This window comes from Mus musculus, chromosome 1 (genome assembly GCF_000001635.26).
Source record: "Mus musculus strain C57BL/6J chromosome 1, GRCm38.p6 C57BL/6J".
In the NCBI taxonomy this organism is placed as follows: Eukaryota; Metazoa; Chordata; class Mammalia; order Rodentia; family Muridae; genus Mus; species Mus musculus.
In genome coordinates, this window is record NC_000067.6 from 62,162,978 (window position 1) to 62,179,762 (window position 16,785).

Consider the following 16,785-nt stretch of genomic DNA (forward strand, 5'->3'; position numbering starts at 1 on the left):
TTGACAGGCATGGTGGGATGAGAGAAATAAGAAAATAAAGATATTAAAAATGAAGGGAGAGTTAACTTCTGAAAATGATAATTAGAAAGCATCAAAGATTGATAAGAAATAAGGTAACATATTGAAAGACTTACTGGCAATGGCCATAGGAACATATGTCTAACAACTTCCTAAAGCTTTAACAAGGGATATGAAGTGGGAAAGTTGGTTTGGGCTCACAATCTTAGAAATTTCAGTGCAGGGCTTGTTTGCAAATTGCTTTTGGATCTATGACAAAGGAGTGGAGCATGAGGAGAATGTATGATATGGCAGGCCTCCTATAGCCCCGAAGCAAAGAGAGAGAAACACGAGGGTCAACAAAGCCATAGCTCCTTCTAGGGAATGTCTCTAATGACCAAGCGTCCTTCTATTAAACCCCATACTACTCTAAAGGTTCTACTACATCCCAAGGTACTACAGGCCGGAGATCATGGAATTTGCAGGAATCTTATCCACACAGCCATATTTTATTCATGATGGAAGCTTCAAGAAACATTATTTATTATACTTGTAACAAAAGTACAGATTATTTAGTGTTGAGAAATCTACATATATCTTTAGACAGTAGAAGGGAGAAGTTGGAGATTGAAGAAAACTAGAAGGGGATAGGAAGACCTTGGGGACAAAACAGTAGCCACTGCAGTAAAGCAATCAGGATACATGCCGACGTCTGAGCCACAGATTATTCAGTTGACAGAGAGACCCACAAAACCCCAACAGAGGAGGTCACCTGCTTGGGAGGGAAGATGCAGTCAGGAGATAGATTACTGTGGAATCAATACTCTGGGCCTGTGGATGACATGCGCTGTCTTCTAGAACCTGAGTAAACAAAAGTATTACATGTATATAGTGGATCCTAACTTCACTTCGATGCTAACATTGCCTGTTAGGAACTGTAATCTTTATTTAAAATGGGGGAACTAAAGCCTATGTAGAATTTTCAGGTCTGTAAATAATTTACTTTGTATATTTTTATGTAAATGAGGAAGAGTTTACTAAAGCTGGGAGTGTGATTTTACCCAGGCTTAAAGTGACAGTGCATCTTTCTGCTCTTGCCTGGCAGGCCCTGAGGGACTTGGTTTCACTGTGGTAACCAGAGATTCTTCTATACATGGTCCTGGTCCCATTTTTGTAAAAAACATCTTACCAAAAGGAGCAGCAGTAAAGGATGGCCGCCTACAATCAGGGGACAGAATTTTGGAGGTAAGAATTGAAGTTAATTTCTGCAGTAAAACATTAGTTTATACTTAAATAGATATACATATGTAGTAGTCCGTTGCTATCCCTTGTTGGTCCCACTGCCATCCCCAAACACTAACAACTTCAGATGTCCAGCTCCTATTTGTTCATTGGCATTGCATTTGCAAATAAATGATACCTTAAATTATCATTTAGTTCAGAGAGAATAGGTTATAGTGAGGAATTTCATGCATAAATTAGAGAGAGATAAAGAGATAGAGTAGATGATATAGTTATAGACATAGGAATAGATATAGCTATGATGATGCTGAATACACATTCCTGGTTATAATGTGTGTTTATGTGAGAAGATGGTGATGTGGCAGACATGGTAGAATGAGAAGATATGAAGATTAAGATATTAAAAGTGAAGGGAAAGGGGGCTGGAGAGATGGCTCAGAGGTGAAGAGCAATGACTGCTCTTCCAGAGGTCCTGAGTTCAATTCCCAGCAACCACATGGTGGCTCACAACCATCTGTAATGGGTTCTGATGCCCTCTTCTAGTGTGTCTGAAGACAGCAACAGTGTACTCATATAAATGAAATAAATAAACAAATCTTTTTTAAAAAATGAAGGGAGAGTTAGTTTCTGAAAATAATGATTAGAAAGTATCAAGACTGCTAAGTAAAAAGGTCACATATGGAAAGACTTACTGGCAATGGTCATAGAAAGTGTGTCTATCATCATCCTAAATCTTTAGCAATTCTATATATATGCCACATAAACATTTATCCTGTCTTGTTTAAAAATGAGGAAAAAAGTTTGCTTATATTCAGTACAAATGTAGCTTTTTCAGTATTTTTATCTGAAGTTGATTAAATTTCTACTATTAAATTCACAGATATTGAGGGCTGACTATATATCAATGTTTAATTTTTAATGTAACATATATTGAAAATTATTAGTTGTAGACAAGATAATGGCTTCAATTACAAACCTAGTTAATGAAGAGCCTAACTGCATGTCCCAAGAAGGTCAGAAATGTGGTTCTCAGTAATACCATTTTTTAAAATATCCTTCTTCCTTTAACCAGTGGTATATGAATTAATCTAGGAGTTTGATAAATACTGAGCTGAGGCTAACAATCTCATAATCTTATACAAGTCTTCACAGTAGTTTCTCCAAAACTTTGAGGGGTGTCTTATTGAAATTGCCACACAGAAATCAGCCTTGCTTGTAGTGAGCCAGGAATAGAGACACTGAGCTGGTTTGGCATGGAGAAGTATTTAGAATACCCCAAATATGAGGCTTATTTCTCCCATGTATTGCTGTTCCATAATATCATCCTCTCAATAAGGAGCTCCGGTCAGTCGACCTGGAGAGAAATCTTGTTTGAGACTGGCTGCTTTAAAATCTCCTGTGGCATGAAAAGTTGCTTTCAAAACTCCATGCCTAAGAATACATATTTTGGGAACATCTTAGCATTCCATGTAGTTCTAGATCACAAAGGATGCTCAGACTGACAAATGAGACTCTGGGGCTGATTTCCAATAACTTATGGTAACATGCTGACAGTGCTTTTCCAGACAAAAAGAACATTTAGGAATTCACCAAAACATATATACTTCCAGAGTAATTTGCCATATGATAAGTAATTCACTTCTGCCCAGTGTATTGCAAACCACTTCATACCTATTTGAGGAGTTAATTCCTGGCATTTCTCAGTCTCATTTTTTTTTTCTTTTGTAAAAATGTGATGACTTAGGGAAAAAATGAGAATGTAAAATAATTTACTGAGTGAATTTGTCTAGTATCAAAATTAGGATAGCCATTTTATTATTGAAAATGTCTGTGTTTCCCATGTGTTTAGTATTACATTCTTAGAGCTTCATTGCATTTATTGCACACTTAATCCACAACATAGGTCGTTAAAAAAAAAAAAAAAAACCACTTAGGAGCTGAGCTGTGCCTAGTAACACATGTTTACCATACCAGCACTCAAGAGCTCTGCCAGAAATATCTGAGTTCAGGGACAGCCATGGCAGCACAGCAATACCCTGGGTTACTTAGCAATCAATACCTGTCTCCCATCAGCAGGGGGAAAGGGGCGATAGGAAATGTTCTAAGCTGTGGTTGTGTATATGATTCTACTCATTAGGTAAATGGCAGAGATGTTACAGGAAGAACCCAAGAAGAACTCGTGGCCATGTTAAGGAGCACCAAGCAGGGAGAGACAGTGTCATTGGTCATTGCCCGCCAGGAAGGGAGCTTCCTGCCCCGAGAGCTGGTAATGTTCTAACCTCTGTCTCTTTGAGCATTTAATGCTCTGTGTGTGATGTTTGTGGCATTCCCACAGGAAACATTCACAGCTAAAATTTAAAGCTAGCATCAACGTACAAGAGAAAACCTGTGGCATTTGTTTTTCTGGATTACCTGACTCAGGATGATACTGTGTGATGTGTGATTTATTCATAAGTTCCATTTATTTTTCTGAAATTTTCATAATTTTGCTTTCTTAACAGGTATGTAATATTCCATTGTACAAATGTATTACATGTTCATTATCTATTCAGCAGTTGATAGACATCTAGACTGTATGCACATCATGGATATTGTGACTAGAGCATCAGTTAACATGGATGGGCAGGGATCTCTGTAGTAGCATATAGAGTCCTTTGGATATATTCCCAAGAGTGATAAAGCTGGATCATATAATAGATATTGTTTTCTATCTTTTAAAGGAAACTCCTCACTGATGTCAGTAGTGTCTGCAACAGTGTTTACACCTAACACCCTATTTGTCCATATACATACCAGCATTTACTGTCAATTTTTTATCTTGGTCATTCTGAGTGTGGGAGTTGCTGGCTATTGGGGCTATGTAGACCCACAGACATTACAGAGAACTGCCATTACTCTTGGCTAACCTCCAGAACCTGGCAGTAAGATCCTGTTACTAAAGATAGGATATATTTGAATGACAGCATATGGGGAAATCAATTTGGTAGTAACCTGGCTGCTCTACTGGCTGGCTCCTGTAGCTCTAGAAGGTGCTCTGCATGCTGCTATCAGTTCTCCCTGTCAATGATCCTGTGAGCTGTAGTTATGAATGACCTTGCAAAATATACTCTCTGGTGAAAGGTTTAAAAGTAACCAAAGACTTTTTGATTGGATTAAGTTCTGATCCACAAGAAGGAATACAGACTTGGTACCATTGGAACCTGTTTGTACATAGTTCATAGACCCTAGGGGAAAGTTTACTACTGGTATTCTACTAAACAGCATAGTACTAAGCTGACTCCTAAGAATTTATTGCTATGTCCATAGATTTAATGCATCTAACAACTCTCAACAAGAAGCTGCTTCTTGTATTAGATGACGATTAACACAGAGAGCTACAACTGTTCACCATCCAGAGAATAAGAGACTTCAGAGTCACCAGCTCCAAATGGAACATCTGTGTCACATACCTCCCCATAAAGCTCAGGGGACATTGTAGAAGAGAAGGGCAGAAAGATTATAGGAGCCAAAATCACTGGGCGATTACAACAGAACAGTCTTTTCTAAACAAAACAGAGCAGTTATACACAACTGAACACAGCAGTAACAACAGCATGCACAAGGCCTGAACAAGTTAAAACCGGACAAAATTCAATAATGAAGCACCAGTGAGTGGGCAGGAAGTTTAACCTCTAGCTGCATAACTACTGCCAACTGATGGCTTCCGGGAAAAAGAGAGTAAGTTTTATTTAAGGGTGTGATCATGGTAGGACAACCATGATCCAGGGGTTAGCCCTATAGCCAAGAGTATTTTTAGCAGCAGAAATTGGAGTTGTTGGGCTTTTAAATGAGAGGAGGAAGAGGAGGAGAAGGAGCAGGAGGAATTCTAGGAAAGGGTGATCAAAATATATAAAATTCTCTTTTTAGTCAGAGGGATGTAAGTTATGTAAAAGATAACAAGGTTTATTTTGCTTTTTTTTTTTTTTTTTAGTTTTCTAAGTCTGTCATGAATCTTTGTTTTGTTTTAGGAGTGGATATGTACATAAGATGCAACTGAGTCTAAGTATATAACATTTAATGTGAAGGTACACAGTCATTCTAAATGCCTTTCTAACTGGATCAGTACTTATTAAGTTACATAGACTTTGGGTCTGGTGAATTATAGTGTGTGATGGTTTTATTTATGTTTTTTATAATAAAGTATGTAAAATTAATTTTAAAAATAATTTTTAGGAATTAGTAAAATATCACTTCAAAACAAAAATAATAAGTAAATGGAAATAAAAACAGAGGAAAGTATTCAACGTGGACACAAGACTCATAAAGGGGTCGGTGGAGAAGTGCAGTTACTCTGAACAAAAGAACTGAGCCTCTTCTGAGTTCCGAGAAAGGGGCCATCAGAACAGACTTTCAAGTCATTCAAAACGAATCTCCTCCCACCCAGAAATACTTCTCTAGTAATTTTTTTCTAAATTGAAGATCAAAGATGCATAAAAATTCATGTACATTGACTTTCTCTCTCACATTGCACAGTAACATCTTTGATGCTGTACAACTCAAAGTTGTTGGTTAGATAAATAACAAACTATTTCTCCACTGAAATATAATAAGTACCTAAAGTGATATTGATGAAGAATTATTTGTAGTTTGAGAAAATCTATAGCATGATACTAATTGAGATATAGGGCATACAATTCTACATGGAACATTACCAAATTATTTTAAGGCCTTGAAAAATAATTGTAAAGAAATACACCTAAAATGTTGGGGTTTTAATGTTAACCATGAGTACACTTTAATTTATTGAAACACTTTGCTTTTAGGATGGGCATAGGAAATTTAAAAGGACTTTTATACTCAACAACAACAAAGAAAATGTGATAAAGGACTCTGGGTAGCTTTTGTTTTGAATCTTACTTTCCTCTGAATCTGTAATGAACGATGGGGACATATGTAGGTGACAGGAGGGTGCCACACGGTTGTGAGCAATCAATGAAGTTGAATTGGTAGATCAGTGGCTATCTAGGGGGCTGTTTAGAGATAACTCATCAAATATGTGAAGTGATATTATATGGATTGGAAAATAAACATACTGCCTTTCTTTAAACCATTAATTTATTAATCATCAGTTCAACAAATCACCTACTACTTTTTCAGGACAAAGATGGAGATTCTAGGAGTGCAAAAAATAATTAAAACCCGTTTATTGTTCACATTGAGCTCTGCCCAAAGCAGATAGTTGCAAGAAGGTAATGTTATTAAAAATCCTCAACCTCACAAATACACAAGGAGAAAATGAATTACTTAGAATATTTAAATCTATCCCGCTTCATTTTCTATCAAAAGTGTTAGACACTTAAGATGCATGGCTCAGTGGTAAAGGCACTTGCTGCCAAAACTGATGATGACCTGACCCAGGATCCACATGAAGGAAAGAGAACCAGATATTGGAGCGTGTCTTCTGATCACTTGTTTCTTGGCAAGGAAATGCCCCATAACACACAGACCTGAAGTGAAGATCCTACTTTGCCAAGAGAGATGAAGAAGACCAAAGTCCAAATATTGTCCTCTGAAATGTAGAGGGCTTGTCAATCTTTTGTTTATCCCCAGGCTTCCTCTAGGAGGGTCAAAGTTGAAAAGAAACAATAAAAAGAGTTAGTGTGTATATGAATACTAGAAGTCTGTTTCCTTATCATTCACTCCTGGACAACAGAAATGAAAATTATCCTAAAGCCTCAGGAGACTATGCTCGTATTTCAGGAAAAAGGGGAAATTTTGTCCTTTCCTTGAACTATGATTCTGGAAGGAATAAAACTCTACGCTAAAGGAAGACATTCCAACCATCCCTTATTGTAAGAGAACCCGAGTGACAAAGCTCTCACTGGTCACTTAAACCCTCAGAATCCTCCATTCCTATCTGAGAACTCCTTAAGCTTGCTCCCATATGTCCTCTGGAATTTCTGATTTCAAAGCTAATCCCATCTTCTAGAAACTTTTCCTCTTTTTTCCCTGGACAATAAGCAAAGAGCTATGTACTATTGAGTTTGCAACTCAAAAACCTTTTTTTTAAAAAAAAAAATTAAAAATGCAATTTCACATGTAATTTTACCAAATTTGATAATTCAATTCTTAAAAATCCAAATGTTTGCCTCTAAATTTCTAAATTAAAAGCATAGTTGCATAATACATCAAGTTCCCCCCAAGAAATGGGAAGAGGGACAGGGGTTTCCTAATACTTGGAATAGTCTCTGAAGTCCATAACTCCTCCTCTTCCATTTCTGTATCAGCCACTTCTCGGTGTGATTGGGAGCTTTCCAGATCACTCTAAGGTTATTCTCCTAACTGGATGATGTTTTTGTGAGGATTAAAGGAGATAATACATACAAAGCTCTTGGAATTCTCTCTGGCCATTTCTAAGTTCTCAGTATCATTAATTCCAATTATTTCTTCCAGAGCCTCCCTTCCTTGATAAGAGTGTGAATATTATATTACAGTATAGCTACAATTTCCAAGAGCTTGGCTAAGAGCAACCACCCCTTTCAAACAGTGTAGCTTTTATACTTACTATTCTGGGATCCAAAATAATAAATACCAAATACAAATTTATAGCTCATCAGATCTAGAAGTGAGACAGTCTCTGTGCATTATTTTGCCCTATTATTTAATAGACTTTAGTAAAATTCGATTTCTGTTCCAGAATGACATCATAGACTGAGCCCACCAGGGAACATATTAAATTAATTGTATAACTATGAGATTATAAATGAAAATAAATTATTTGTTCTCATTGTTTTTATCTTATTCATAATATGGAGGACATATGGTTAGTATTAATTCTTTTAAAGCTATCTGGCAAATACCTAGAGTCTCAATATTTGACAATAAAATATCCAATATATGGTACACTTTAGTAATCAAAGCAAAGAAAGGCTAGAGTATATGTCTGTGGGAAGTGGGGGGTGCTAGTAGGTACCTATTTCATAGCAACCCAGAATCTTTGTTTGGAAGAAACAAATAGGTTTTTGTTGTTGTTGTTCTTGTTTGTTTGTTTTGTTTTTGTTTTTTATTTTCCCTAGCACAATAGGCTGCCTTGAGCACTAAGGACCAAGAAGCCTACAGGAAGTTTAAAAAGAAGTCATGTTCACATGTATAAGGCTCTCTTGATAGCAATTACCTGATTGCATCACATGCACAGGACTCATTGAAAGACTGAACTAAGGAGTGCGTTGGGTGATACAGCTTTGTGTTTCCTGTCTACTGTAGAAGGTGTTGTGACTTTCCTCTCTCCTGCCCTGGCATGATTGATACGCAAGCTTGACTCTCCACAGAGAGCCTCGGGAATGGAGGAAGGACAACACGTCCTGCTTTTGTCCTTCCTCGCTCCTTTAAAGAAAACAAACTATTTATTGTTCCTGTTCTGGGGAAAGTCTTCTCTCCTTGACTAAGTCAGGCTATTTCATCAGAGCCCTGGCCCTTCTGTCTGGCCTGTCTTCTGGCAGCTAAATTGTCCTTATTTCTTGTTATCTTTAGCTTCTTAGAGAATGTTAATGCTTACAGCCAGAGGAGCATGTGGTCAGCAGGTCTACAGGAAATGTCAATAGGGGATTGTCTCTCAGATGTGACCCTCTGTCATTCCGAATGTCTCAGCATCCATTTCCTGATCATTGCTCCTAACCTGACACCAGAGAGTATCCTGCTGAACTTATTATGTGTGGACCTTCCTGCCTTTCTCTTGAGTGGTTATTTAGTGTCACAAGTTTTATGGCATGAATAGTGATCCTTTCTGAGTATTTCAAGCTTCATTGACAATCAAAAAAAAAAAAAAAAAAAAGGAATTTGTGTAGGAACATCACAAGGATTTAGCTGTTCCTAGTATCCTTATCAAAATGGCAGCTTCAAAAAGTATCCTTCCGGATCCAGAGTGGAACACACTTTGATGTCTTCACCCCTTGATTGGGTAAGTGTGTAGTTAAGAGGCATCCACATAAAGAACATTTTCCCAGCAGATACTTGGGGATTGGTGTTGAGGATGAACTGGACAAGGTAACTGCTATGTCTGCATCTCAACTCAGAACGAGAACTGCACAGCTTGGTTGGCTGTGGATCTGGCCTGATAAAGATATGGCCACAAGTTCTTTTCTTACCCTTGGCCCTTGAAATTCTTTTTATTTACTTTTTTCTTATACAAAGAATAAGATAAGGGAATCTGTCTAATGAGAAAAGACCCACAGAACCAAAGAGTTTCTCTTTATTGCTGATCTAGTTTCTGTTCCTATGGCTATGATAAAACAAGGACCAAAGGCAGCATGGGGAAGAAAGGGATTGTTTTAACTTACAGGTTATATAGTCTATCACTGAGGAAGACCAAGGCAAGAACTTGCAGTACACACCATCGACGATCGATCGCTGCTTACAAGCTTGCCCAGCTACTATATATATATATATATATATATATATATATATATATATATATATTTATTTATATATATATATATCCCTTCATCAAATAGCAGCCAAAATAATGGCATGCCAACAGGCTAATCTGATGGAGTCCAATGCTCTCTATTTCCAAGTGAGTCTAGGTTTGTGACAAAAACTAATCAGCATAATTGAGGGGACAGGAGAAGGGAGGGAGGTGTGAGAGAGACAGACAGACAGAGAGAAAGGAAGACACAGAGAAAGACTGAGTTATTTTCCTCCTATGAATTGTGCATGTATTATTTGCATGTCTTCCTTCATGTATTAGTGAGGAAAGTACATTCTGCCCTTTCTTTGTTAATCTCTTTAACATTTCATTTTCTGACTTGCTGCCTTGTCTTTAAATTATCCTGAAAATCACAGCAACCCTGGTGGGTAAAACGAGCTGAGAAAATTTCAAATGTGTTTATAATTTCTACCTGCCACATTTGGCTGCTATTAAATGCTGGCCTGTGCAAGTGGGATTAACTGTATTTCAAGCAAGTTTCTCCCACACTGCATGATTGAGAACCAAAACCGTAGCCATGTTTGTCATGCTGATTTGACCTTCACTTAGGAGGATTGCTCTTGTGAAGCACAAATAGAATGCATATAGGTGGAGGTGCCTTCAACTGTGGTTTGGCTTAGGGTTTCAATTCTACCACAGCTACCTGTGCCTGTGACCTCATCGCAGCAAACGAGATGTGGCTCCAAGGCCCCCAGGCTTAGCTTGTTATTAAATGGGAAAAAATAACAGCACCTTCAAATGTCAAATTACTTAACATCATAAATCATGGAAGAATTTTGGTATGAAATCTTAGATGAACCTCATTTAACTGATACATTATTTTATTCCCCTTGGCTATTTGATTCAAACGATCCCATGCTTAATTAACCAAGGTACTTAAGGAAGAAAGAATATTATAGAGGCTGTTTGTGAATAAGTAACAGAAATTGAAGGATAATTTCAAAATAATTTTACAGTAAATCAAAGTTTAAGAGTTTGGATTAGCAGTTAAATTATTATGAAAAATCATACACTGCTGTACTCTATAGATTCTCAAAATAAAAATCTCTAAATGATTTAAGATGGAGTGCAGGGTGGCTGTTTCCACTTGAGCTTTCTGCAAAATTTCCATTCCTTCTTACTACATTTCTGTTCAGCTAATACGTGTTGGCTGTTTTAAATTGGATTTTTTTTTATAAATTCATACATATATAATGATCTCTCATCAAATTCCCTTCATTGTCCTCTCTTTTCCTCTTCAAGCTCCTACCAAATCCCTTCTTTCTAGGTCTCCCTCTTCCTTTCCTGTTTTTGTGTATGTGTAACTCACTGAGGGAGCTTAGCATTTGGAAGGCCCTTGCTTGGGAGGCATAGTGTTCTACTGGCAATACCGGGGAAATCCTATCCAGTCTCTGCGATATGAACTCCAGAACTGAGTCAATGCTATCTTCAAGGACTTTCTAGTCCATAAAGAAGAGTTACCAGTGAAACAAATGATACAAATCAAGTATTATAGGATTCCAGGAATGTTCTAGATCGAGAAGAACTTTATGAGTATGAGAGTATTTGAGATGGGTCTTGATGAATGTACAGGATTTCAAAATGCAAAGCAAGACAACAGAAGGGCATCCTGCCATCATTCCCTCAAAGACTGGGAAGTATCAAATCCATCAACAGCTTTTAGACAGCCCAACAGGACAGTTTCTTGAGCATGGGGCTAAGTATGAGAAGTAGTGTCCTTTGGGATAATTTAGAAAGGGAAAAGAGATGTTGGAATGCTTACTAAGAACCTCCTGTAAAGGTGCATTTCTCCATCAGACTTTGAGAATTATAGAGAAATGGCCATTAAAATTCACATTTAAGAGTCTTATGAACTAGATGCAAAGTCCTGCTTTGTACTCATACTCAACGTTTGGTACCTGTGTTTCCACATTTGTCAAGTGAGGATCAAAACACCATGTAGCTTGTAGGATTGATGGAAGAACGACCCAAGCACAGCTGCTAACATGCTCTGGGTGCCAAATAGTGCTCACACCTGTTGGTGTGTCCTGTGACTCTACCACAGTTCACTGTATGAATAAATGTCATCTATTACTAAACCTGTTCATGTTTCCAGTGTACAGATCACATCTTATCTGTGATGGACACTTTTAAAACAAATCAAAACATACACAGCAATCTCATGTTTTGAACAGAAAGATTCAGAAACTACAGCAGCAATAGCATGGCACGGTGTGAGTTGGGCAGCTATTTTGAATGTACATAACTTTCTCCATAGGTTATAAAGATACATAGGTTATAAAGATACAATCCAGTTGTAAAATCATGAAGACATGACAATAAGTATATTTGGAAATGTTAGAGATAATGTGAAAGTATTTCTAAATGCTTTAATAATAACAGCAGTAAGTTTGTTAGAACATTGGTTCCCAAGAGTGGTCTCAGGGGCCTGGGGTACTGGTAATCACTCAGGGACTTGGCAGACCTGCAGATGTTGCTCTTTCAGACCTGCTGAGTCAGACTTCAGAGACTGGACACAGAGCTTTGTTCAACACACCCTTCTGATGATGTCAGTGTTTACTCAACTTGCAGAATGGTTGGAAAATAGATTTGTGGTAAGAACAAAGAACTGAAGTGGTTAGGAGAACCCAGTGGCTGGAGCTGGTAAGCTTCAACAGCCAAATTCCAGATCCTACTTCTGTATTCTGTGACCAATTTCAAGTTCTCTAAAAAAAATTTCTGTGAAAATTCCAAGCCCAATTGAGTTGTGCCTTTTTGGCCAGGAGCCCCTCATTCTGGCAAAGGGCCAGTGGTTAGTGCAATCCAGTTACCCAACTCAATTACACCTGATCCATTTAGGCAAACTCAATTGTACTTGACTTCAAGCCCAACTCGATTGTGTGTTTAAATTTCCACACTCAATTGGATTGTGCTCAGAATTTGTTACATGCCACCTTGTAACTTGTAGACTTAGACACAGCCGGAGGGAAGTGTTTTGGAGACTGTGGGGTTTTTGGCATCTGCTTGTTCTGCTTAATTCTCCCTCTTTCTCTGTCTGCTTCATCAGATGCTACAAAGTAAGGAACTTCCCATTGTCCCTGTGTAGCCACCATATTCCACTGCTATTCTGTTAACAGTAGTCAGAGTCAGATGTTGCCAGGTTCTTGCTTTCTTATTCAAGAAATTGGGATAAAAAAACCCACAGAGATTTACAAAAGTAACAATGATTTTTATTTATTTATTTATTTATTTATTTAAAGCGAAGCAGTAGAAAAGGTCAGATTGCATTTCAGGGCAGCAGGAACCACAGAAGCGCAAATACTAAAAGACCCCCAGTTACAGCACTTCCTGTTGTGCAGTTCAAGAGAAAGAGGAGTTTTGATCACTAAAGGGTGTGGTGAGAATGGTTCTCTGTTTTGATTGGTAGGTTAGGTTATTCTGTTACCGTATCTCTCCCTTCCCATAATGCATCTGATGTTTAATCATATACATGCCCAATTATGGTGTCTTAGTAATGGTTTCATTGCTGTGAAGAGACATTATGACCAAGGAAACACTTATAAATTGAAATATTTAATTTGGGGCTGGCTTACCGTTCAGAAGTTCAGTCCATTATCACTTTGGCAGGAAGCATGGTAGCATGCAGTCAGACGTGGTGCTGGATGAGCCAAGAATAGAAGAAGACTGTGTCACTGGGCATGGTTTGAACATACATAAAATGTCAAAGCCTGCCTCCACAGTGACACATTTCCTCCAGTAAGGCCACATCTATTCCAACAAGGCCATACCCCCTAATAGTGTCACTCTCCATGGGCCAAACACATGTCTGTGGGGCCATGTTTGACCTATTCAAACCACCACAGATGGTATGTTGAAGATTTCCCCTAGAAGTTCACTTGAGGATACAGTTTTATCTGACTGCCCATGTGCTACAGCTACTTCAGGCTGGGTCCAAACCCACCCACCCTCAAACACACACACCCCCTTTACCAGACTATCAGAACAATTTTTAAGTAAGATCTCCTTTTGAAGAGATAAATGTTGTACCTATTTTGACTCCACTCTGGGGTTCATCTCTGCCAGCCTTTTGAAGAGCTCAACCACCAGGAGGCTAAGGGATTAATAGTCATTTGCTACTCTCTGGGAAGCGCTTACACCTGAAAGAATGTTTCTAGACCCTGTCAGCAAAATCTAGGTTTGCTAAAATTGATGATGATAAATGTTCTGGGAAAGCCTCATTGAAACAGAATGCGGGAGTGCTGGTCAGTGTACCTGAGCCTGCGGCTTCCAGGTGTCAGAATGTAAATGCTTAGTGCCTTTTACCACAAGGCTGCTTTTGTTGGAGATTGAAAGCGTTGGATGCAGAAGTGCCTTGTGCTGTAAAGATCTCAAGGCTCTTCAGAGTGCTGGGGCCTCTAATTAACATGTTCTTCCAAAGCTAACAAGGAAGGGCTGTGAGTTTCAGTCCTGCCTCCACAGCGCAGATGTTATGTCTTGTTAGTGGCTACCACCACTGTGATTAGGCTTCATGAGTCTAGAAAAGGAACAGATATTTCCTAAAATACATATTTAAACACCTCCAAAAAATGTAATATATTGACCAACAACCCCCTATGTCCCCTTCGCCATCTAGTTAGCCAAATGTTGTCAGTAATTTACGCCAGTGTTGCCATGGAGCAGCTGCGCGAGAAGGTGGACACGGAACTCTGGGAATGCTCTTGATTTCCTTAATTGCCTCCATGTCTGTGATCAGTGTGCTCAGGAAGGTAGATCTGGTGTAAGATAAGAAAATGTGTTCGTTGTGTAAAGGCTATTTGACAATTAGGGGAAGAAAGTGTGGTCTTAATTGATGGTGGCTGACTTTCCCAGCTGTTGCAGAGTGAACAGCACATATGTGAAGCAGCCACTGTAGTCCGTTTCCTTTGGAACGCGTACTTAGAGATCTCTCAACATGCTTCCCAGCTGCATTTCCCCGGAGACTATGTCATCTTTATCAGTAGAGAAGACCAACTTAAGATCACTGGCATTTTCTTTCCGAAGGCCTGATAAAACAAAGATAGACACTTAAATAACAATCTGTTGCCGCTTACCTCTTCCCGTGCCCTGTCCCTGAAGATTCTCTGGGCAATGACTTTTAAATATGTTCTCATTATTTTTAATGAGCGTGCAGACACGGGACGCATAATGCAACAGTAGATAGGTGCCCTTTCTCTGAACTTGTCACATATAATAAAACATCACAGAGGTTAAGATGCATTTTCCTTTAAGATATTATAATTATTTAAATCAAGACACCCATGTACAATTCATATACTATTCAGCTATTGTTGCTGCCTAAGTGAGGCTCTACTGAATTCCTAGTTCATTTTGAAAGAGAGTGTTTCATTACAAATGTTAAAAAAAAAAAGACAAAAGAACACTTAATACTGTTATGTCTCTTTAAGTTTACCTTTCTTTAAAATCTGCCCTGGATGGCAGGATATTCAATTATAAAGGAGTTCAATTATGTTTCCTGGCCACTTATTGAGTTATATGAAGGACTTTTATCACCTAGTCTTTCGGTAATTAATTCTTTACATTTCTTAGAGGCTTAGGGCCCGAGGAAGGATTGCTTAAGAACTTGAGATGTTATTTTAATTTTCTGGTAGTTCTCTCTCTCTCTCTCTCTCTCTCTCTCTCTTTCTTCTTTCTTTTTTTGCTTTTGGATGCATATACTACTCTATGTTATCTCTCAGTTACTGAATACATTCATTTCCAGAATGGTGGATGGAACTAAGTGCTCCATTGGTTAGACACAACTTCCTGGATTAAACCCCCAGTACCACAGAAGCGCAAAAGTAGAGTATATTATATTACAATGCCAGAGGGTGACAATGGAAACAATGGTAGCAAGGAGAGAGAGAAAAAAATCCTCACCTCCCAGGACAGCCCCATTGCTGAGGATTCATTCTCTGCCTATGGGTGCTTCCATGGGCAGGTATTTGTTGAATATTTGCACTGGATAGATTTATGTCCACTTGACACAAGCTAGAGTCATTGACGGAGAGTCCGTGGTGGTTCTGGATCTTGGAATTATCTGCCTTTGCATTCCTGGGTGAGTTATTCACCCTCAGCCTGACCTGAAGGCAGCCCCCTCCTTTGTTCCCCTTTCCAGTAGCTGTGCTTTTTACCTTTAGACATTTGACTTTTCACTAAAGAAAGAAAATAAATGCACTCAATTTAACATGAAAAGAAAAGAAGCCAAAAATGACCAAACAGAAAAACATCCAATTAGAATATCTAATTCATAATTACTTTTACTCCACACTTTTCTTCCATGATGTTCCGAGAGAAGCTGACATTCATGAAGACTGTCTTCTTGAGCCTCCTTTTTCTTCAAGAGATAATGGGACTCTACGTATGCAATGGTATTATCTGAACTCCCATGATTCTGTGTTAACATGATAGAATGTTTACTGAACAGTTGTTTCTGTTCCACACTGTGCCATGCACTGGATATTCTAAAACATGATACCCTGAACTTCATTAGCTGACACATGCTAATTTCTGAATCTAAACAGGCTTGTCATCTGTGGGGAAAGCTCACAGAAGAGAAATAGTTGCACCAATTCAGAGTAGAATTTGAGATATCAACAGCAAAGGAGAAGGTTCCAGAAAAGCAGAAGGCAAAGCCCTTTTTAAAGTCAAGAAATCGCCGTAGTCAAAAAATTTCAAATAATCGAAAATTACATTTGTGAGACAGGACCCTGGATAGATCTGAAGAATAAGGAGTGAAAGGACTTTGAGGAAGTGTTAAAGCACAAGGTATGGACAATGGAGGAAAGACTGAAATACGAAACAGAGTCAAGGAGAAACAACTTCAGGAATAAACTTTGCCTTTAAGATACTTTTTCTAAAACTACACAGAAAGCCAATGCAGTGTGGACTTCAGGTCTAATAGATGCTCCTTGCCTGCATGTTTTATGTTTAGAGTTACCTATCATTTGGCAAACCACCCCAAACTTAAAGTCTCATGATAATGATCGCTTCCTTCTCAGGGCTCTGTGGGCCACACAAGTGGTGCTTTTGGTCATGTTATGAAGACTGCCTGAATGCAATGTGAC

General features: G+C 38.4%; 1 protein-coding gene across 4 annotated transcripts in view; it reads left to right on the forward strand.

Annotated features, from left to right (window-relative positions):
- The window catches only part of Pard3b (par-3 family cell polarity regulator beta), a 1,003,618-nt gene that overhangs the window by 524,311 nt on the left and 462,522 nt on the right, over window positions 1-16,785 (forward strand). For all 4 annotated transcript variants that reach the window (XM_011238602.3, XM_006496298.3, NM_001081050.2 and 1 more), the window contains 2 exons: window positions 1,103-1,242; window positions 3,377-3,505. In XM_011238602.3, the coding sequence (XP_011236904.1) occupies window positions 1,103-1,242; window positions 3,377-3,505 (269 nt within the window). The remainder of the gene's footprint in view (window positions 1-1,102; window positions 1,243-3,376; window positions 3,506-16,785) is intronic.